Source organism: Tubulanus polymorphus, chromosome 4, assembly GCF_964204645.1.
Source record: "Tubulanus polymorphus chromosome 4, tnTubPoly1.2, whole genome shotgun sequence".
NCBI lineage: Eukaryota > Metazoa > Nemertea > Palaeonemertea > Tubulaniformes > Tubulanidae > Tubulanus > Tubulanus polymorphus.
The window spans coordinates 6,185,465-6,208,458 of NC_134028.1; the positions used below are offsets into that span (position 1 = coordinate 6,185,465).

Consider the following 22,994-nt stretch of genomic DNA (forward strand, 5'->3'; position numbering starts at 1 on the left):
TAACCAAAAACCCATTTCAACTATTATCTGTAATTCGACAGTCTCAGCAATTCTTAGGTCATCCGAATTAAGTGAGTTCTTCTGCAAAGTTAATTTTGGGGTCATTCATTTATTACGTACGCATGATTAGGGGAGAGGTCAGTGCAATTGCGTACTGTAATACTTAATGTATATGAAAAAAAAGCCGTTTTGCGTAGAGGGGTGTTGAAAAATTCAAATTTTATGCGCACGTAATAAATGAATGATCCCCTTGATCAAGTATTTTAGAGGATAGATGTACCCTGGAGTAATCATTTGAATAATTACTCCAAGGATGTACTAAGTCCAAAGCAGTATTCGTACTTCACTGTATATTGGTTGTCTGCACCACAATGGAAGGTGTATCGGATATATTGCCAGTCCAGTCTCCTAACAAGGTAGCTTCGCTGTGAAGTGCTTTTGTGCCGACTCGAATGAGAGCCAAATGGGTTTTAACACCTGCAACAGCTGTGCAAAAACGTGGATGTCAACTGCTAATTGAACAATACAGCGTACAAGCCACAATTTCCAGTTTCAGGGCAAAATCATGAAAAAATACTTCCAATAAACAATTACCTAACCAGAACAGCATGATTTCATGTATAAAAAGTTTCATTTTTATTATTACTAATATTTATTCAAAACGATTTGCGGCATTTCTTTTTTTATTAAAATTGCTTTCATGTTTTTTGGTGTTATTAGTATGAAGAAGTTGAACGTTTTACTCTGAACATTGCACAGTTTTCACAGGTTTTTTTTTTAATAGAAAACTCACGACAACCTCTCGTGACAACTAACAAACATTTGATCAAATCTAAAAACTTCCAGATCGTCGCACCAAGCCCTATTACACTTTTCATACTTTTGCGGTTTTCTTAATTTGCATCTCCGATGAAATGATACTATTTACAAGATAAAATGACAAAAATGTACACGTACATGATATTAGGCTGCATCTATGGGCAGAACGCTCGAATGTCTTCAATTCAATTTTATACCACGCCCAGACAGCGGGACTCGGCTCCGCAGTAGCCGAGATCGAGTCGAAGACTCAACCTTCGAACAACTGCGGAATCAAACCCCTGAGCCTACCCATCGTACTACGAACACGAAATGAACTAATATCTAAAACACAATTTCGAATATTCCAAAAACCAAATATCTTAAAACGATCATTTCGTACGAAACTTTTAGAAAGCGACGCAATTCGAAAAAAAATCTGTTCAGTGGTTTTTACATTTAAAACGATGCATTTCACTCGGAAGAAAATTACGAGAACGCTAAAAGCTAAATTCGGAGTGCTAGGCACACACAGAGCCAAATAACCGTTTCGGTACAATTTTACGGCGTGAGAGTCAGATACCAACTAGGAAAAAAAATACCATCATTATCATAATATTATTATCAATATTTAAATATATATATCTTATAAAAAAATCGACGCAGAGTTAATCTCGCCAGACGTTCGAGTGTTGTAATGTAAATGCATGATGAATGAGAGAATTTTCAGCGGCGCCATCTAATGGGATTAATCTTTGTTTTTACTTTTTTTCTTATCTTATCGATGAACGTTGTTGATGCGAGGACAGAATGAACGACGGTATTATAGAGAACTAGTCGATTCGCGTCTTCTAAAATAAAAACTTTCCTTTTCCCGTTCGAATATATATATAGTACATCTAAGACGATCCTTTCTGTTGTCCTTTCTTGACGATGAGAGATTTGTGAATATGAGGAATGACACCACCGCCGGCTATGGTCGCTTTGATTAACGAATCCAACTCTTCATCTCCACGAATAGCTAATTGTAAATGACGCGGCGTGATACGCTTCACTTTCAGATCTTTACTCGCGTTTCCTGCCAATTCCAGAACCTGAAACCCAGTTAGAAAATAGTTAAATTAACAAGTCTATTCTATACTTCTAAAGCAGATGAACATAGAATAACTAGGGGCGCCTCGAGTGATATATAGAAAAATTTATTAAAATTTATGTAATGTAATATTCTTCAGATTCATCCCACAATACCTATTGGGAAGACTCTGGATTCGCGAGGGAATGATCTCCGATCAGACTCAGTATCCAACTGTAATCGAGGGGGTCTTACAGTGTTTTCAATAAGAAATTAACAAGCCAGGTCCCTTTGAAAAACAGGAGGATCCCATAATATGTCACAGTCCCGGAAATGAAACCTGGTTTGAAAAAACAGGCGGGTCCTTTACAAACGACTGACGGGTTTGGGACCTGGTCTTTATTGAAAACACTGGTCTTACAGGATAATAGTGGACCACGGCTCAAAATGACTAACACCATCCTAACTAAGTCCGATGTCATTATAATCGGTCCAAATGCAGACTTATGACTTATAGACCAAGAGGACTGGTACAGCTAAAGTAATGACTCGCCAGAAGAACAGCTATCGCTACTTCTGAAATTGAAAAGGGGCTTTCTTGGTACTTACTTCAGCTGTGAGGTATTCGAGTATAGCTGCGCTGTAAACTGCTGCCGTCGCTCCGACACGTCCGTGACTAGTCGTCCGGTTCTTCAAATGCCGATGAATACGTCCAACTGGGAACTAAACATGAAATGAGAATATCGATAACAGAACCCCTTCAGATCTTTTGATCTTAAATTTCCGGCTTGATCGCACGTTCGATTGAAGAATGGATGGGCTTCCTAACTAAACAAATACATAAGATTGGATGTTAATACCCTTCTCACTGGGACACTGTACCTTATGTTAAAGACAATTAATACACTCAGTCAGGCAATTCTGCTGCGATTGAAATTAACTTGGTCATGAAAATTCTCAAAATTCAAATTAATGCTGACCTCTGCACTTTAATAAAAAAGCTCACATAAAAATTAGTAGGCCTAAGTTACACTGACTGAAGGAATATAACCAAACAACTGATCGAACTAAGCTTTGCAAAAGGGAATATTCAGTAGGCCTACAGTACATTGGATTAGCAGCAGCTGAACTTGAAAAAGGAAACGATCAACTTCAATCATTCGGTTCGGCAAAACATTCAGGAATCACATCCATTTACCTGTAATCCAGCTCTCGCAGATCGAGAAACTGCCTTAGCTTTTGCCTTTCCTGAATCTTTACCAGCTTTGCCTCCAGCCTGGAAAAAAATCGGCATTATAAGGAAAACTGTTCGTCCTGTCGTCGTAAACAAATCAAAATTTATTATCGTCGAACTAATGTCATTTCGAAGCCCAAATCGGACACCGATCACGATAATAAACACATCAGTGTACGCAAAAAATATTCACGCAAGCTCAGGTGCACAGTTTGGCGACAGATGCATACGATAAACGGCTGATAATCGACGATTCTTACCATTTTCGAGCGTAATTTTAAATCCTTCCTACAAGACGCGTAAAGAACAACCGCCAAAACGTACGTTACGTTTATTTATACTTCGACGCTACCACGTGACCTAATTCGACCAATGAAAACGGCGAGAATCAATTCGGTCGCCAGGTGGCAGACTCAAACGGTAGCCGTTCTTTGTTCTCGTTGATGCTGTCTCTTGAATTTTGGCGGGAAGAGCATGACACAATGCCGTACACAACGGCGGCTATGTATTTAACAACCCCGCAGGGAGGGCCGAAAGAATAATTGTAATGATTGTACTAAACCGTGAGACCTGAATATAGAACTTTTGTACAGTTAAAACAAAGATACGAATGAATTTGCAAAACGCCGTAAAGCGCCCGCTCCAAAATTTTATTGTGGTCCTTCCGATCAAGGGGGAAAATCAAATGAAGTTAGGATAGGATTGAATAACAACCGAATTTTTCCGGCTTCAAGAATTTCGAATAAAGCCGACTGATCAATAAAACCCCAGATCCAATTTTTTGATCTCGCAGAAAATTTCGAATTTTGACTAAATGATAAAGGTTCCTAATATTGAGCCATTTCAAGTTATTGGAGTTTACTAAAAAAATCATCGGTTCTCACTCGATCAGGGGCGTCATAGATTTTTTAGAGGGGTCAGAATTACAAGCGGAACTAATGCCACGCGGCCTGGTTCGAGCCTACTATACGAGATGCCACATTTCTGAATTTCGATTTTCACGACCTTTTCGGGTAAAGTAGGAAAATTCCAGAATGTGAAAAAAACAGAACCCGTCAAAAACGGAATGGAGTCGGCGATTGTTACACCTATATACGCATACGGCTCTAACTCCGACTCTCTGACTATATGTGTGAGTAGAGACGTTAGTCAAGACGTGCCCAAACTGTGACAACCGTCAGTCTGCCAAATTAACAATATGTCATCAACTATGAAAACAATCATCTCACTCTAGGCCTCCTAACAACCCGTGTCTACTCCGCGCGTGTTCGGTGACAGATATAGGTATTTTTCTGTAGAAAGCCCTGCTATTTCATAACACGGGGTGAACATTTTGCCACGCGCCCGCCTCACTTTCATATATTTTGTGATTGAAATATTCAATAATAAGACACTACTAGAATGGAAAATCCCCGGAAATTATTTCTCGCTTGGGTGACCCACACTGAGGAAAAATTCCAGCGTGGCGAAACTTAGCCCCGTTAATGACGATACGGCGCGCATATCACGAAAATAGAAAACCGATACCTGTGCCTGTGCGACAGGCCGAGATCAAGGATTTTGGCCGTATCACAACCCTGCAGATGCGGCAGTCTGCTTTTATAAAACTTCGGCATTGGGGTTATAGACCAAGGCTCAGAGAGAAGATTTGACCATTTGAACTAGAACGGCCCGAATGAGTACGAATTTCATTGGTTCATGTCTTTTTTGCGCAACCAGAGCCACTGGCCGAGGACTCCATGCCAAAATTAGTCATTCCGGTGACTGATGATTTCGAAAATATCAGACCTCTCTTGGAAAAACTTGGAAGCAAATTGTGATCTGCAGGTTTCTGCGAGGACAGGGACTGGAAAACTAGAGCACATTGGTAGTGTTGCCCGGAACAAATGTTCGTCCTCCAGCGACTTGTGGCCCGCCGCCGGGACCACTGAAGACGAGGCCGCGACCCCGGCCCATTTAAGAGCGCGATGTCACCCGAGAAACTTAATTCTGCAGTCCATATTTATCAGAGTTTCACTCGGTGTCAGAAAATTGTGTACCTATATCTTCATCGAGTATTTCAAAAATTTCCTGAGTCAATACTTTGCGGTATTCGGCCAGACGATTGCAATACCACGGAGCTACCCCTTATTGGAGCTACCCTCATCGTACACACAATTCCATCTGACCAACTATGGCTGACATTTTCATGCGAAAATGAATGAACGAACTGTATAATAAAGACTAGCGTGTTTTAAAGCGTTTTGAAATGAATTCTGATGTTTTCAGCATATTCTCATTTTAAATATTGTGATTTAAAGGTAATCAGCTGTGTACTTATTGGTCATTTGGAAGCCTTTTAGGGGGCTGCAGATAGATTTTTAAGTTACTTCCGGGTTTGGGAAAACCAGATTATCATTTCCTGGTTGGTTGCATCGTACTAATTATTTTATTTACACACTACACAGGATTGGATGTCCGTTCTCTGATTCTCAAATTCTATTCTGTATGAACTGATTCATATCCTACATGTTGAAGATGGGCCGATTTTTTACCATATTCATTGTGTTTTGCCTCGGTGTTTCTTCAAGTGAGTAAAAAACCTGCTAAAAACGTCAACCCATCACAAACCGTACATCGAAATTTCAAAATATCAGATGATCATTTTTCAGGAATAACATGTGATGAAGAGCTAGCGCCTGTGATCGTAAACCAAGCTAAGGACAAGCTTGCAGTGCCTAATACTGATGTAACCTTCAATTGTTATGTCAAGTATGGCCATAATTTTCAGGTAAATTCAAAATCCTTCATTTCACATTTTACAATTTCTTGATTCTCAATACGTTGGAACCTCGTTATGAGAAACCCAGAGTGACCTTTCGGCCTATAGGCCTATATAATAATTTATCAAATAGCTGCCTTAATCAAAAGTTTTATCCCTATTAGCACTGACTAATTGATAGGCCTACCTGAAAGTGCTGCAGATAATTTTAAAAATAACCAAAGATTTGTGTATTTCATGTTTCGGTTTTTTTTCACTAGGTTGGTTGGTTTATGCCAGAGCAGAATTTGCAAATATCAAAAAATGCCATTATATTCGCAGCACCACAAAATCAATATCAAGTAATTGAAGTCAGAAGAGATAAAGGTATTGGGATTTATAGTTCTTTACTTCAAATCAGGCCAGTTTAATAGTCAGGGCTTACGCTTAAGACCATGTTAGTTCTATGGAGCCTCTATCAACTTAGGAACAGTCTTAAGATTTAAGAGAAATTTTGGACTTAAGTTTCGATTATGGAACTGGCCTCGAGGGGTTCAAAATGTGGGACGGCCAATGCAGGTCCCATTAAGTATCCAATTTATAACAGAATGATGAAACCATTTAACAAAGCATCAGTTCAGTCCCAGATTATTATATTTTCAGAAAATATCATTGAGTGGAATTTGTTGATTAAGAACGTTACAGATCACGATCATGGACTTTACGAATGTAGAATATTAGGAATGACGAATATTGTGCAACAAAATCGTTTACGCATAAAAGGTACATCATTAGCATTGTAAAATAGCCGTAAATGTAAAATCTAAAGTAACGTATGTCGGTCTGAAAGATGAAATAATTTATCAAAGATTGACATCAACTGTAATAAGTTAAGACTTGATGAATATCATAAATTTAAGAACTTAAGAATTTAACAGAAGTTTTATATATAAAGTTTTATTTTTCAATGAATCAATGATATCCACAGTCTACAATTGAGACTTGAGTATAAAAAGAGAACACTTTACGATGACCACATGTACCCTTACCCGTAGGCTAACAGATTTTGAATGCTGCAATTCTTCTTTCAGGAATTGTAGTGCCTGGACGTCCAAGAGACGGTGAATTCAACAAAACTGGTATGAATGATGATAATCCACTTTGCATTGAAACTTTTTTAATTTGAATATATTTTTCTGGTACCAGAAATATTGTCATTTTCTTGTTCGCAGTTTGTTGTAAAGCGTTGAACGTTTCTAGTGCGTGTATGAACACTTGCGCGTTCGCCGCCTATCCGCTGCATCGGACTCGGTGTACGGCAAATGATTTGGAAAAAATGCTTAAATGCGGCACCGACCACGGAAACCATGTTAGATGTTGTCTACGTCGAAGAGTCCATCCGGATTGTTATGATTTATGCAGCGGTAAGGTGACTTCTTTGCGAAGCCACCACAACGTTTGCATGAGAGACATTTTTGACATCGCGATGTGCCTCGAAGAAGGCCAAGGTCAGTGTATGAGCTGTTGTTTTCATAAATTGATAAATGCCTTGGAATTCATTCAAGATTTTAAGTTTTGGAATAGTACTGTAGATACCTTGACTTAGCTTTGCCTGATCAAGCAATGAAGCAGTATAATCTAGCTTCAGAGGAACTATTGATTTGATGAAAGTTTGTTGTTTTCGAGCATCGTTTGCCTTAGAAAAATTGAATATAATGATGATATAAGGTGGCCACTTACCTGAAAATCAGGGAATTTTCTTTTCTTTACAGAATTAGTGAATAGTCGAGGTGAATGTTTTAGATAGTTAGATTTCTTGTATAATCAAACAGTTCTTGTCTGTCTTAGACATGTCAATGTATTTGACTGTGTAAATTGATTGGGATTCTTAGCAAAAAAGTTAGGGAAACAACTTGCATGTCATGGAGGTTACAAATCAAGTAGAAGTGGTCACTCTGTGATATATTATTTTCTAGTAACAATACCGAGCCAGCCTCTAGATGTATCTGCGCAAGGTTTAGGCGATACGTCCGTCCTGGTGAACTGGTCTCCACCCGCGAAGAATGCCAAAATGGTTACCGGATATCGAGTTTTCTATCAACAAGTGATGCCAGACTCCACTCCGATTCCTGCCATTCCTCCTGCCATGTCGGTGAGGCGCTAAGATTACATTAAAAAAAACAAGAAAACTAACTCGAAAGTTTATTGACACCTTGGAAAATAAATTGTATATTTTTATTCATTTATAATTCAGACTTCCATCCTGAGTAATGATACAAAATTTGCAGTATTGACATCGCTGAAAACCTATCAGCGATATTTGGTACATGTGATTGCTATAGGACCGCATGGTTCTAGTAAGCCGTCCACACAAGTTGAAGTAGTCGCGTCCAAAGGTATATATGAAATGAATCCCTGAATGAGGAAAAATATGAGGTTCGGAAATTACTTACTGATATCGATTTTTTTTTCTCCAGGAAATGTAGATAAATTTCGTCCAGGTGGTTCCACAGTAAAAGGTACAAAAATCTGTTCGAGACACTTTCTGAATGTTCTTTTGAAAATCACTGTATAGAATTCGTTTTTGTATTTCCTATTTCAGACTGTTGTGTTGCGAAAGGAATGACACAGAAGTGTATTGATTACATGTGTGGAGGACCTGTTAATACGGCAGACATTGATAGTTATCTGTCGTGCACTGGTGAAGCTCATAAAGCTTATCAATGTTTTGCGGGTAGGTTGTTACATCGACATAGAAAACATGGTACTCCCATTTTCCTTGATTACCAATGCCAACGAAGATGATTATCAAGGATTTTCTTTGAATCTGGTTTAGTTGATGAAATGGCAGGGTCTAATAACTGTATTCCACCTCAGTATGTTGAATAACGGTTTATTGTTAGTTGATAATGTTTAACTGTGTTTGACAGGTCATTTTTCACTTAAGATAAAAACTAATTGCTAATTACATCAATACACAGCGGTGTGATGTACTACACCATGGTACAGTGTACTAGCAAGTCCTTCCCTGATTTATACACCGCACTGCAGTGTAGATGCTGCACTGAAAGGGTTAAATCAAAGCTTGTAATGAAATAAAGTATTCAATCTTTCATGTTCAGTTTTCGTTAGACTAATCAGACATTTAACATTTGAATACCATATGTATATTGTATATTTATGCAGGTAATCGTAACCATACGTCTTGTTGCGCGTTGATACCCGGTATCGTTCCGACGTGTTTAGAGTTATGTAGTGGAGCGCCACCTACGTATGATCTCAAACATCTCGCTTGTTTACCCAAATTCGATGAAATCAGTAATTGTTTCGCGGAAGGATTAGGTAAATGAAACCGAAATTGTCTGACCGTGAGGACCTCTAGTTTAAAGAATGATTTTCAACTGAGCGTAAAACAATATTTTATTGAATTCTGTGGTATTTGTTTTTCTACCAGCCTTGTTGCCGGGACCACCGATCAGAGCTTACGTCAATAAAATCGACTTTACTGAAGCGTTAATCCATTGGAGTAAACCAACGTTGAATGCTGACCGTGTGAATGAATATATCGTCAAATACCGACTGAGAAGTTCATCGGAGTCCTATACGCTGGTAATGATTATCAAACATAACTGTCTTTAATTCTTGTCCCCCCAGGATCCAGGAGTTAGATTTAATTTCAATCATGTTGAACTTAAGAGTCTTAAGTGATTTATCATGAACCATACAACAGAATCAGTTCCACCAATTCAAATATAACTCATAAATGGGTCCAGAAGTCGGCTATGAACATCAATGACAGTGTTATTGATGTGTCACATATGCTCGGAAAGAATAAAAATTTTTAGTTCAACTTGATTTTGTAGGCAACTACAGTGAATAGATATATCCAACTGAAAGATTTGAAACCGGACAAAATGTACGAAGCAATGGTCGTCGCTGCTAACAGTAAAGGAGAAAGTATACCAACTTCAAAACTGATTTTCTTAACCCACGGCGAAACAGGAGGTTAGTGTCATACTAGCAACTCGATTGTAATTCTGAAATTCATTGTTAAATCATTATGATATTGAATATTGAGTGGTATAAGATATTTACACTGGACGAATCCAATTAAGCGTTTATCTGAGAGTAAACTACTCTATTGTTTAATGGATCGTCCAAATTGGGTGAATTAAATCAAATGTGCGCTTAATGTATTTTCAGAAACAGGCACCATGAATGCGACTAAACCATTCGCAAATGATAATACAACTGGTAAGTAAAGACTGACATTTTCATCCCTGCCTATACCTATCGAGGAATGTCTTTGAATATGAAATCATCAACTGCGGAGTGTGGTTTAGATGTGTCTGTTCGCTATTTAATTCAGATATGGCACCAACAAGCCCTGTGAATGTGCGTATTGCTAGCTCTGGTGTTGACGCCCATTCAATATCAGTTGTGTGGGACAAGCCACGCTACGCCCCGTATGGTATTACACAATACAGAATAGAGTGGTCTATGGACGAAAATTTCTTTTATTCCGTAAGTCCTTATAATTCTTTGTAAACTTGTGTGTTGTGAGGTAAACTTGAGTAAAAATGACGCTGAAGTTTGAATTGTCATTTCTTGAAAAAACGCAAAGAAATCAAGCGAAATTGATTAAAGAATTTTGGGTTTTTTTTAATGCAATACAGTCCTTTTGTGTTTTGGCATCACAAAATCATATTGTTGAAGTCATTGAGAATCAATGAGAATGTTGCCCTTGTTTTTGAATGTTTGCAACTAGCACCTGTAAATTTTATCTGTACCTATAAGTATGGTAACTTATATCTCTGTATCAACCATGTTGTTTATTTAGGCTAATACGAAGTTGACTTCATACAAAATCCAAGGATTACAACCGTCAACATCTTACAACATAAGACTTATTGCTATTAACCCGAAAGCTGAAAGTTCACCATCCGATATGACTCAGCAAATGACTCGAGGTAAAACCTGTCAGCTCAAATAGAAACGAACCAAACATCACTGTCAGTTTGTCTTGCTTAATCACCTCATAATGTTATGTGTGTTTATATTTCTAGATGGGGTAGTCGTAGTTAAGCCTACTAATCCACCGCCGATACAAAGTTTTAGCGGTTAGTATAAAACAACAAACATATATGACTTGTGAGTTAAATTAGTCTGATGAATTAGTACATTTTCAATCCAGAAATATGAACTGCATCGAGTAGACTTGGCTTTAATAGTTACCTATCTAATCGATTCACTCATTTGAAAATCATCCATATCTTTACTATCATCATCATGTTTATCATCATGGACTGAGGCCTGGTAGAGGCCTATTGATGTCCGACTCGTTTGGTGATTGATATCAGTTTAGGTGACAGGGTTTCTATAAAAGTTCTCTAATTCAGATAAGTAGTAAATTCCCAAACTGGAAGTTGCCATTTGGCTCCAAACTGGTGAAAATTTAATTTCCAAACTTCAGCGACTTAACCCTGGCGTAGGGCGGCTCCGCTTCTGCCAATATCTTGTTGCGACGCATTCTCGCCAACAACGATAGCATCACAAAGCCTTGATGACCTACACATCCTTGCTGCTGCTAGCGACACCAGTGGCAACAAGCTGTACATGTTCTGCTCTGACCGACATTTAGTCAACCTATGCGCCCATTTGCGACCAGTTGTAAATCATCATGTCGTATAGCAGGTCTTGCTACGCCGCAGTAAGGTTGAGTGCACTGTGCATGTGCAAAATATGTATACCAGTAATACCAACATGGTGTTAGTGGTTGCTCACTCGAATGTGAAAATAATGAACGATGCTTATTTTTTAGATTGTTGTAATAAAAGTGGTGTTAATCCAGCGTGCGTGCCGTTGTGTGAAGGAAAAACAGTATCCAATGTCGTTCAATGCTCAAAAGACTTGGATAAAATCGTCATATGTCTCTCAGGTACTAGGAGGACTAAGTAATAAATACGTAAAAAAATTCCACAATAAGTCCAGAAAAAGACAAAAAGTTCTTCTCTGATTCATCATTGTTTCTGGTCTTTGCTTTAAATTACTTTAAGTCGAATTCACTTTAAAACTTTTAAATTAATTGCCTCCTTGAAATATTTTTATCTTTTTCTGGAATTATTGTGGGATTTTCGATGTATTCATTGTTCAATCAAATTATGGCCTTCTCAACCTAAGTTATAAAAATTGATTATTGAAAAAACTTCAAACATAGTTCTAATTCCCATCCATAACTGTTCCATTTTTATGGTTACAGACAGGCGTAACCATGACAGTTGTTGCAATCAGAGACATGTACCGAGTGTTTGTTTACCGTACTGCCATGGAAAGTCACAGGGTAACACGTATGCTGCTGTAGGCTGTATGCTACACATCGATTCTATGCGATCGTGTTTCTTTTCCAACTACTGTAAGTATTTTACCTAAGCATATTATCAACCCGATAAGGATTGAATTTTGTAGATACATATACTTTCAAATTCCATTTGATTCCAGATGATTTGCCAACTGCACCGGAAGAGTTTGTAGTTACGTCAGTAGGCGTAAATAGTCTTACATGTTCTTGGAAACCACCTGCTAGCAATCAAGTCGGCATCAAGTACATCTTTTTCTACAGAGCTGACCTCTTCTATAGCAGATACACTGCCATATCGGTAAATTATTTCAATTAGCTTATAATAGAGTCCGATAAAAGTAGTTCCCACCATTTTAATCACATCTAAGAATCTTTTGTTTAAAAGAATTGTACACTTATTTGTTTCAATATCCTATATAAGCAAATAGATTATTCATTATCATTATTATTATGATTATTATTATTACCATTATTATTATCATTGTTAACCTTTCCTGCTTCTTGTGGTTCAAAGCAGTTTTCATGTAAATTTCTGAATGTCACCTTATTTATCATTCAGAATGCAACCAGTCCCATGACGTTGAAGTATCTTTACGGAAACCAATTCTACGAGATTTTCGTCATCGCTCACAATAATTTGGGTTCCAGTTTGCCCTCAACCATGGTCCGTGTTAGAACTCTCCAATACTGTAAGTGTCTCTGAAATCATTGAAATACTTGAATTCCGTGTTCTCTATATGCTGGAATTTTAAAGGGGCTGCATTCATTGTTAAGTGTAGTTAACTGCTGAAGTAGCAAGGTTTTCGATCACCCCTCTAAAATTTGTTGTGGAGGACACTGGAATTGAGTGGAATTTCCAAGTGAGAAACAATATGTGGTAATCAAACTTCATACACTTTTTGAATAGCATCACAGAATATTCGAGTGAGCCAGATACCGTCTGGTGTTGTCAGACGAGGCCAAGATGTGACATTAACCTGTCATATTCTAAATCCGCAATCAACCACATATTTGAAGTGGCAGTTCCAGCAGGAAAAAAATCCAAAAGTAACTGGTCAAGTCGGTGAAAATTTAGAACTGGTTTTGAAGTCGGTGTCCGGCAAGCAGGCCGGCTTGTACGCTTGTTCCGAACTAGATGATAAAGAAGCTGTGATAAATCGTATCAAAGTAAACCTTGAAGTCAGAGGTACGTTTGACTCAAAATTAACAACCGCTTTTTTCAAGAGTTGCTCTGCCTAAGTCAGATAGATTTGACTTATCATTAAGATACCTAATTTGTAAGGACTTTCACATAAGAATTAGTTTCTTGATAAGTGATGCAAAAAGTTCAATACAGTAATAGTGGCTTTAGACCATAAGCACCTCATAGAATGACTAAATTACAAAAGAATTAATTACAAAGAAAACTTTTTTCCTGTGCCTTTATTTTAAAGGTATATACACTAACTGCTGCATAGACTACATCGGTGTAGCAGGTGTATTGCAAGTATTTTAAAAACTTTAGAATTTTAAAGTGAGAGTCAAATTTCACGTCACTGGAACTGCATCCTGAAGTCTCATCTAGTGGCCCCTACCTGTTGATCCATCAGCAACTTCTTTTACTCCTTTCCTAGTCCTAGAAGCAATAAGCTTATTCCTGTTAAGTGATGACCTTTGAAATTAGTTGTTGTGTTCTTGTTTCTTCTCACAGATACACCAGAAGTTCGTATGGATGGTGTTGAAAAAGTCGGTGTTAATGAAGTTACCACTGCTGTCGACTTTATTTGCCATATCTATGGATCACCGACAACCGTACGGTGGTTTTCCGAACCGCTCGGAATTGAAATAAATTCGCGAATGAATCACTTCAGCCGTTTCAACCGATTAAACCATGATGGCGAATTTGAATCGTGGCTCGCAATTCTCGGAGTAACTCCAAAAGATTTCGGCATATATAAATGTGTGGCATCGAATGAATTCGGAACAGCAACTGGGCGATTTCTTCTGTACGGTCAGTACCATTCTCACTTGCATTGTGTTGAACCCTTTCTACCGACTGAGTATCACTCAATGGCCAAAATCTTTTACTGGTTAACCCTTTCAGTGCGCGGTGCAGTGTATAAATCAGGGATGGATTTTGCTAGTACACCGCAACCACGCTTTTATCTATTGAAAGATGGCAGCCCCTGTGCAACAAAGTGAAATATTAGTGATTAACAATACACTGCACTCTAGTGTAGAGGCACTAAAGCAGTGTGCCTGCTATTCAATGCACTGGGATGGAATTTTTCTAAATTTTCAAATAATCTCCAGCACTCTCGGGTATTGATTAGGCACTGATAGGGCTTTAATGTAACTTCATGTATTAAGAAACTGACAATTTTCATATGAAATTTGAGACTTCTTTCTGTCAATTCACTATGTTCTTGTCTTTGAATTGTTGCTACATACATATTTGAAGTATGTTTCGTAATAATTTGTTTAGATGAAAACGGCAACGTAACTGAACCAGCAGCAGAACCTGTTCTCAATGTAAGAGGTATGCATTCATTACATTTTACCGTAAATTGGTGAAAACATACGTAGATTATAAGGGACAATAGTGGTGGGTTTTTAAATCTCAATTTGTTTACTCTATAAGAGTCACCTCTGCATAACTCATGGTCCGATGATGCGAGTACCATTAGCTTTAAAAAATTTGCATTTACGTAATTGTCAATTTTCAATATAGCCTGCTGCGAAAAGAGAAACGTGACTGCTGATTGTTTGGACGCTTGCACGGTCGACATCGATGCTACATTTCTACAGGATAACTTCAACAAATGTGTCAACCACGTGAACAGCGCTATTCTATGCGCTGCTGGTAAGTTAGAAACGACATAGCAATACGGATGATATATTCATAAATTATCTTGGATGTTACACAATGTATTTTTGCAGATGGAAAAGATCACAGCAGTTGTTGTAAGTCGATAGGAGTTCCATCGTACTGTACGCATTACTGTTCCGGTCATCCTGTATCTTACAATAGAATTCTTGACTGTATGATGTATATGAGTAAGATCGTTAATTGCATGGAGCAAGGACGCCGTAAGTATTTGAGTTTCCTTCTAAAATGAAGTATAAACAAGGGAAAACTGATAAAGGACAGTCATTCTTGTGTGTTGACACTTTTAAAAGGACCTGAACTCGTTACATCCCAAAAGGGCCCTTTGACGTACAAAAAGGCAATACATTTGTATAAGGTCACTTCTGCACTGAGGGGCAAACTGTACACTTCCTAGTGGTTCTATCTTGACAGAATGCACTTTGATATCCAACAAGGCAATATTAAGTTTACTCCTGCACTGAAATGCACCAATCTTTGGTTGAGAAAATGAAAAAGGGCTCTCAAAAAAGACCTGCGCAAGTCTCCCAAGTCCCCCCTGGATCGGATGTAGAATAACCGAAACAGAGGTTATTGACTTATTCTAATGTAATCATTTATCATTATGTATTTCAGATATTCTACCGTCTAAACCAAGAAATCTACGAGGAAACGCAGAAAATTCGGCCATATTCATCGAATGGGACGTGCCAGCCAATCAGCCGGGATATGTACAATATTACCTGATATCGTATAAAGCTTACGTTCACAGTCGAGAGATTGATGAACAATTGAAAGTGGTAAGCGGAGTAGATTTCAATGACAAAAATTGTAGTATACTCCTTGCCACCAAGGCAGACAATATATGCGTTTATGCCATTTTTAGCCCTGGAGAGAATGTTAATTGATAAGGGAGAGGTTGAGGAAGATCCAGCTGCCATCATTACTCCAAACCCATGAACCTATGAATTGGGACCACTATATATCAAAGACAGTCCAACTCTAGGGGCTCTAAAACCTCTGAAACTTCCTAATACTCTGTGTACTCTTGACAACTACGGAAAAAATTGACAATTCGTGTATCATTTCAGGGGCGGTCGCTGAAGATGTATCGAATCAGACACCTGATTGCTGGAATCAAATATTACATCTCACTAGAAGCTGTCAATCATTACGGACGCAGTCATCCATCTGATACCTTGATTATTTCTACACTTGGTATGTGTAAACCGTTCAGTCAAGCTGTCGACTACTAGTAGATATATTTTGAAATAAAATGGTACAGAATAGGTTCTCGGGCTTCCATGAGATCCTGAGTCTCATCCTGTTTGTCTGTGTGGGTGTGTCTGACTTTCAGCTACTCAGCTTCGTTAATAGTGGGTCGATTTTGATGAAACTTTGTTACAATGTTAGTATGGGGGTCTGGTTCTACAGTGCAAAGAATGGACATCACCTAGTGGCAGAACTAGGCACTAAAAACTGTTTTTCAGCGACATGACCGTGAAGATGACCTCATAACTGAGGAACTGGGTCGAAATTCAAAAAGTTGTCTCAAAAAAATTTAGCTATTGGCCTAGATACAACATATGCAAAATGCAATGGAAGCTAATGCATGGTAAATTTCAAGCCTATGGCTTGTTTTGATTTTAATAGTGTGCATGTTTTAATAGGTCCAGATCCGCCAAACAATTTAAAAGCTGCTCTGAAACCCGACGGAAAATCTCTAACATTGACATGGAGCGGGCCTATCATTGATGACGTAGATATTCAGAAGTACATAATCTATTATTACCCATCTGGTTCCAGAAATCCTCTCACGGTAAGTTTACAAATATCTGGAGGCTTGAATTGAAGTAAATTTAGGAATCTGTTGAATCTTTTGATACAGAAAATAGAGTTGAATGATTATATGGGTTCCACCAAGTATTCATTAAGACTATTTGATTATTCTTGTAATCAAATACATTAACCTGAAGAATGTATTAATTATTTTTTTTAGCGGACAGTAGATGCTACGGTATATTCATTAGTAATTGATCATCTGCTGCCTCAGACCATTTATTACATATATATGAAATCTGCAACGAACGAAACAAAAAGTGGACCGACAAATACCATTAAGATAACATCAGGGGGACGATGGTTTTACGATAGTACGTATCATTACGTCAGTCTCTCAAGCCATTTTGGTTTTGCTAAAATTTTAGGTTTAGTTGCGATCTTTGTGTTTTCAAAAAAGGCCATCTCTCCTTTTTCCGGTGATCAACGAATTTGTTCGTTCGAGGACTAACGTGTAATTTTCTGATTTTTCATTGTGATGTGATGTTTTTCAGAAAGTAACCCGGGTTTGGCTATTGGCCTCGGTATATTCATACCACTGTTGCTTGTGGCCATAGGACTTGTTGGCATCTTCTATTACTACAGGTAAAAATCGCTGTTCTCACTTGCAATACTCGTCATATGTTTATCTACATGAAAAATAAACAAAATAACATTAAACCTTTCGATACGGTTTATAAATCGGTGATAAACTTGCTAGTACACCACATTGCTTAAATTGTCTTTAGCCTTTGCATTAAGATGCTCTCTCAGGGACATATCAAAGCAATGATTGTTCATTGGGGAATATAAAGAATAAGATTTATCCGCAGATCTGTGGAACAATGGGTCCAATCTCCATATGAAATATAAGCTCATCCTTTTCTATCATTTTCAGAATGTACAAAAACGCACCACCGAAAGAAAGCCCGGTATCATTCGAGAATCCGGCGTATCGTCCGCGACAAGAAGTCATGCCGGACGGCGGTGGCACGATGATGCCACCGCCGTCGATCGGCGTGTCGTCGGTACAAATCAGTGGCATCGGCGAAAACAATATCGATCAACAACCGATCGGTAATAATGCAGTCGGGGATCCGAATACGACAATGAATCCGTACGCGGAATGTGATCCTTATCATCAGCTAGATCAAAACACGCAGGAACAACCGGCGCCACATAATTCATCTTCTGTGTAATACAGGTATCAAATTAGACTAAATCAATGAATTACATGAGCCTTTAAGTGCAACGCACATGACGCAGGGAAACATTTCCCTGTGCTGTGTGTGTTTACGAGGAATGAGAAACATGGTTTTGTGAAACAATATTTCCACGTTTTTGTAAATTTCCTGTGCCATGTGCGTTCAGCTTTAGTGCTGACAGTAGTAAAAAGGGTGATAATTTTGAAGGAATGTATTAGAAATTTGAAAGAGTATTTTTGGCGTCAAAATGAATCAGTAAAACTTTAGATTTTTCAATATAAACTAAACTGGCAATTATTTTTTGTTTCGTTTCAGATTTTCACCTGTGAAATCTTCAAACCATTCATTTGAAATGAAAAATAGCTTTTGCCAAAAACTCTTGATTTAAAGTCATTCTTGGAAATTGATTTTGCGATGGGAAGCTTGTGATGATGAATTAGTTCGTAACAAATTCTGGTAATTTGTTTCATAGACACAGATAACACTAATGATTTTTCGATATGATGAAAATGGTCAACCTTCTGCCAAGTTGAGTATGAAATCAATAATGGAACTAACACCTCACTGTAAGAAGGACAATTATTGGTAGCATTTATATATCATTATTTTATTCTTAATGAGAAGTGTCTTTTGCACATAATAGAAATGTATTGTATTGAAAATGCAAACATTTTCATGGATTTTCTGGTAACTGATTTAGGTTCTGGCAACCAAATTATTCTGTAGTTCTTCGTACACCTCACAACACAAACAGAGCTATCCTTTCACCGATTCGAATTTTCATTTCTATCTGTTTATTTATTGATTTATTATAGTTATCGGGCTCAAAGCTCTCATATCATGTTAAATTTTGTGAAAAAAGATGTACAACTTTTCAGAATCTCAGAACTTTTCATATTACTTGTATCTATTATCTATATCTGTGCGATAGCATAGTTTTCCAGCACTAGGGTGTCTGTGTTTGTCGGAATGGAGCTCTTGCTACCGATTCTGGTGGTCCGGTTTTACACAAAAATTGTTGTAAGCTTAAAATTATGTAATACACAATTCCTAGTAAAATAATCGATTAGTATGAATATTTTGTTAGCTTAAGTTTATCAGGTATGCATTATAGCATAATATATATGTATTGAATATATATCCATTGAATATTCATTCCTAGAATTCCAATTCTTTTGTGATGGAATCCGTCCTCATCAAACTTTATTCATTCCGGCCATTTTACAATTACATCATATCCGCGAAATGTATCGATAGAAATCTAAATAGACTCTCATGGGTTAGATCTGTTTGTTTTAAATTTTTTTGTTTATATATTTTTGAAAAAAAAACGTTGATGTTGTAATTGTGTACCGGTACGTCCTTATGAATGGATTGACATTTACAATTTGTCGTGATCTATTTTAATCATGTACATGTATAAACAAATTATAATATATTTTTGAAAATGACAGATTTCGCCGAACTCAAGGGAAGTGTGTAGTGGCATTGATATACTGCAATATCTTACTGTTGATAATGATTAGAGCTTAGCTGTGGGGTTCATTGACAATAATGCACCTTGGCTTATTGCAGGGACGGATCCAGAGGCCAGTTTTGAAGGACTTGTCACATCCCAAAAGGGCGCTCTCTGATATCCAAAAAAGGCAATATTATTACTCCTACACTGAGGGGCCAGTTTTGAAGAATTTGTCACATCTAAAAAGGGCACTTTGATGTCCACGAAGGCAATATTAGGGTCACTTCCGCACTGAAATACACCAATTATCTTTGTTGACAAAGTAGAAAAGGGCACTCAAAGAAATTTGATGGAGCTCTACAAGTCACACAAGTCCCTCTGGATCCACCCCTGTATGGTTCTGAAGTTTGTTGATTTAGATTCCCCTTGTCCAATTCGAGGTATATTGATGAAACTGTTTGTTACATGAGTTCAAGCTGAGTTTTATCCTTTAGTGATAGCCTGTAGGTCAATCCGAATTGGTCGTACCAAGACTTCTATATGTTTCTGAAAATATATATGGTGCTTTGTAATTTCTAAATGACTAAACAAAATCTGAAGAATTGCTTGCTTTTGCTTTCGATTTAAATGAAACTTATTTACTTCGAATCTCATGAAATTTCTCCATTGACTTTTACCAAAAATGATTTGACAAGGATACGCATCTGTTTCTGTACGGATAAGCTGCAGATATCAAACTTGATGTGTTCACAGCTGGAATTTCGTCTGAAAACGCTTGTGACCAATTAGCATGGGTTCACGGTAGTTCGAACCGACCATCTCTCAGTTCAGAGTCAAACACTCGATACGCCAAGCCATGAAGGCGCTAGGACAAGATCTATTTTCTAATACGTCTTCATGAAATTCCAGCTGTTGATGATTCGTGGGTATGGTCCTCACTTTTGGAAGGAAAGTGCCTTTTCATATTCCGCGCTTGTAAACCAGTGGCTCCGCTCTTCGACTTGTCGACCTATTGCTCCAAGGTTATGTCATTGGCCTGCGTGTACAGTGATTTTCAGTAATTTACTGCTGCTTAAAGTCCAGTTCCTGGTGACTAATATTATAATATATCATGGGGCCATTCATTTAGTATGTAGGCAAAAGTCTGCCGATTCTTAACCCACCTCCCCCCTTGTACACAGCTGTACTTTTCACTTTACCAAAACCGATCAAAGGTGAATAGATTACAAAATGATTATTTGTAATGCATTTGCACAGATCCCCTCCCTCTATCATGCGTATGTACTAAATGGATGGTCCCTATGTACGGTTACATGTACATGTAAGAATTGTTGTTTGTGTAGTATGTATATTGTTGTAAATAGACCGATCTGTATCGATGTATAAAACAGATTATTCTCAAAGATGTGAAATATTATTAAGATTATTATTATTGGTATGATGGTTATATTTTTTATCATTATTTAAACAAGATGTTGTAAGCTTTTAAAAACTTTTCTTATGGCAGTAGAATGTTTACTAACTATATTAGTGTTCGCTAGCTTTACAATTTAGAGCCGTCCTTGTCTGTACTGTACATTTAGGTGTAGATTGATATTAATTAGGGTTTGCAGGTTTTGTGAACGTTTCAGCTGTATTTTTGTACATGCATTTGGAAACGTTTGATTGAATCTGAATTTTGGATTTTCTTGAAATCATGATAATGCAGTAATTAAACTACCAGAACATTATTGTAGTAAATTAAGGATTTCAAATCAGATTTTAAGAGATTGATCTAAACCTATAGCACGTTCGGTTTGAAGCAGAGTTTTTCTGGAAAGAGAATAGCTATGCAGCACGTGGTCCGAGAAAATTCGGATTACATGCGCTTTACTGGCTTTTCAGTAGCGGATACAGGGGGTCCTTGTGGGTCCAAACACCCCCCCCCCTAAAATTTTAAGGTCCCTTTAAACTTCTATCCCCAAAAATCCGAACCGGAAGAGAAGTCAAAATTTAGCTTGAACAACTGAAAAGAAATATCAAATTTTGTAGCGGCAACTTGCTGTTTAACATTTAAGAAATTCCGGAATACCAGGTCGGTAGTGAATGCATTGGAGGTGTATTCTGGAATTATTAGAGCTCAGTTGGTATATATCTTTTGCATTAGATTAACTTTTGCATGAGATCAACTTTCGAAAAGTCAAATACAGTAAAGTTTAGTCGTTGAGAAATGGTTTTTCATAGGTCTGATTTTTCAGACACCTCATATGAGATTATGTACAGAACGAAAAAAAATCGGATTCATGGACGTTTTTAAAGTGGAAGTAAACCCTATTCAGTTGTTGTGTGCCATGTTATTTTCCCAAGAAACATTGGAAGACAGCTTGACGACTTTGCTTGCTATTATGATTATATATTAAAATGTGTTAAGCAATTGTGGTTTATTCTAGCAAACATTTTTTTTTTCAAGTTTGGTTTATCATATTTACCTCTTTGAATAATCAGCTTGATATTTGATTTGATTATGAATATTAATAAACTTAAGTTCTCTTTCATAGTCATATTAACCACAGCTGTTTTATGCTATGCATGTTATGAGATGTATGGATGATAGATATTTTTCATTACTTTGTAACATTCCCACTGCCTCTAATGCCAGCTATTATTCCTTATGTCATTTCGTTTCAAATGGACAAAAGTGGGGTACAATAACCCGGTCGATTTTGGTAGTTCATAAGTAGTTAGGGTAACCAACTTACCTACTGAATACCTAATAGAAGGCCTTAAAATGACCTGAATGGATGGACGGCTGAAATACCGTATACCGATTTTGATGCATTTTACACTAAAGGTGGCTTTTATGAAATAAAGTTTAAATGTATTAAAATGAATGGTTTAGTTCAGCTTGCCATAAATTCTGGTATTTTTTTTGGATATTTCAGAAAGGCCTTTGTACTCCCAAAATCTAGCGAGCTATGGCACCAAATATTTGTACATATGTGTATGCACTGTTTTTGGTCACATAAACGGTAGCCCGGTATTCTAATTTGGCTTTAATATCAGAAATACCATTTTCAGATAAGAGGCAGCTGTGCATTCTATCAAAACTCAAACCATTCCTAGGTGTCGTTTAGATAAATGTTTTAACATAATGATAATTTGGGTTTATTTATGGGTAACATCATTAACATGTTTACAAACAGCACAGAGTTTTCCTATTTTGTAGTATTATAATGTTATATATGATATATAGACATTGCAGGATTAAAATCATGTACGCAAATTGTTCATCTTGGTGATTTTTCTCAAGTTCTTTTCAACATCTCTTAGAAAGGATGATCAATTTGGGGATCAGAGGTCAGCTGTGTTTTAGATATAAACTGGTCCCTGTGTCATCGGATTGGCTTTGAACTGAAATTGACTTAACCAGAACTCTGGTCACATTAAGATCCGATCATCCGCGATTCGACCTTAAGAACACTCTTA

At 37.5% G+C, this 22,994-nt stretch overlaps 2 protein-coding genes across 2 annotated transcripts; one reads left to right on the top strand and one right to left on the bottom strand.

The window, feature by feature from the left end:
- Window positions 1-620: 620 nt before the first annotated feature.
- LOC141903686 (histone H2A.V) lies at window positions 621-3,464 on the bottom strand. Its single transcript, XM_074791916.1, has 4 exons — window positions 3,365-3,464; window positions 3,069-3,146; window positions 2,480-2,593; window positions 621-1,892 (listed from the first exon to the last, which is right to left on the bottom strand). Exons 1-4 carry the CDS (start codon window positions 3,365-3,367, stop codon window positions 1,698-1,700), a joined length of 390 nt encoding a protein of 129 aa, XP_074648017.1. The 5' UTR covers window positions 3,368-3,464; the 3' UTR covers window positions 621-1,697.
- A 1,832-nt stretch (window positions 3,465-5,296) lies between these two features.
- On the top strand, window positions 5,297-22,783 carry LOC141903471 (Ig-like and fibronectin type-III domain-containing protein 2). The gene is made up of 33 exons (XM_074791589.1): window positions 5,297-5,404; window positions 5,552-5,673; window positions 5,756-5,874; window positions 6,126-6,231; window positions 6,508-6,627; window positions 7,077-7,352; window positions 7,821-7,996; window positions 8,099-8,240; window positions 8,322-8,363; window positions 8,447-8,578; window positions 9,031-9,186; window positions 9,299-9,453; window positions 9,708-9,849; window positions 10,048-10,098; window positions 10,214-10,368; window positions 10,685-10,814; window positions 10,911-10,964; window positions 11,666-11,782; window positions 12,104-12,256; window positions 12,343-12,500; window positions 12,762-12,891; window positions 13,110-13,388; window positions 13,893-14,192; window positions 14,667-14,720; window positions 14,913-15,044; window positions 15,122-15,271; window positions 15,684-15,847; window positions 16,139-16,265; window positions 16,718-16,866; window positions 17,047-17,200; window positions 17,381-17,471; window positions 17,764-18,069; window positions 18,386-22,783. The coding sequence occupies exons 2-32, from the start codon at window positions 5,613-5,615 to the stop codon at window positions 18,062-18,064; spliced, it is 4,476 nt and encodes a 1,491-aa protein (XP_074647690.1). The 5' UTR covers window positions 5,297-5,404; window positions 5,552-5,612; the 3' UTR covers window positions 18,065-18,069; window positions 18,386-22,783.
- The last annotated feature ends 211 nt before the right edge of the window (window positions 22,784-22,994 follow it).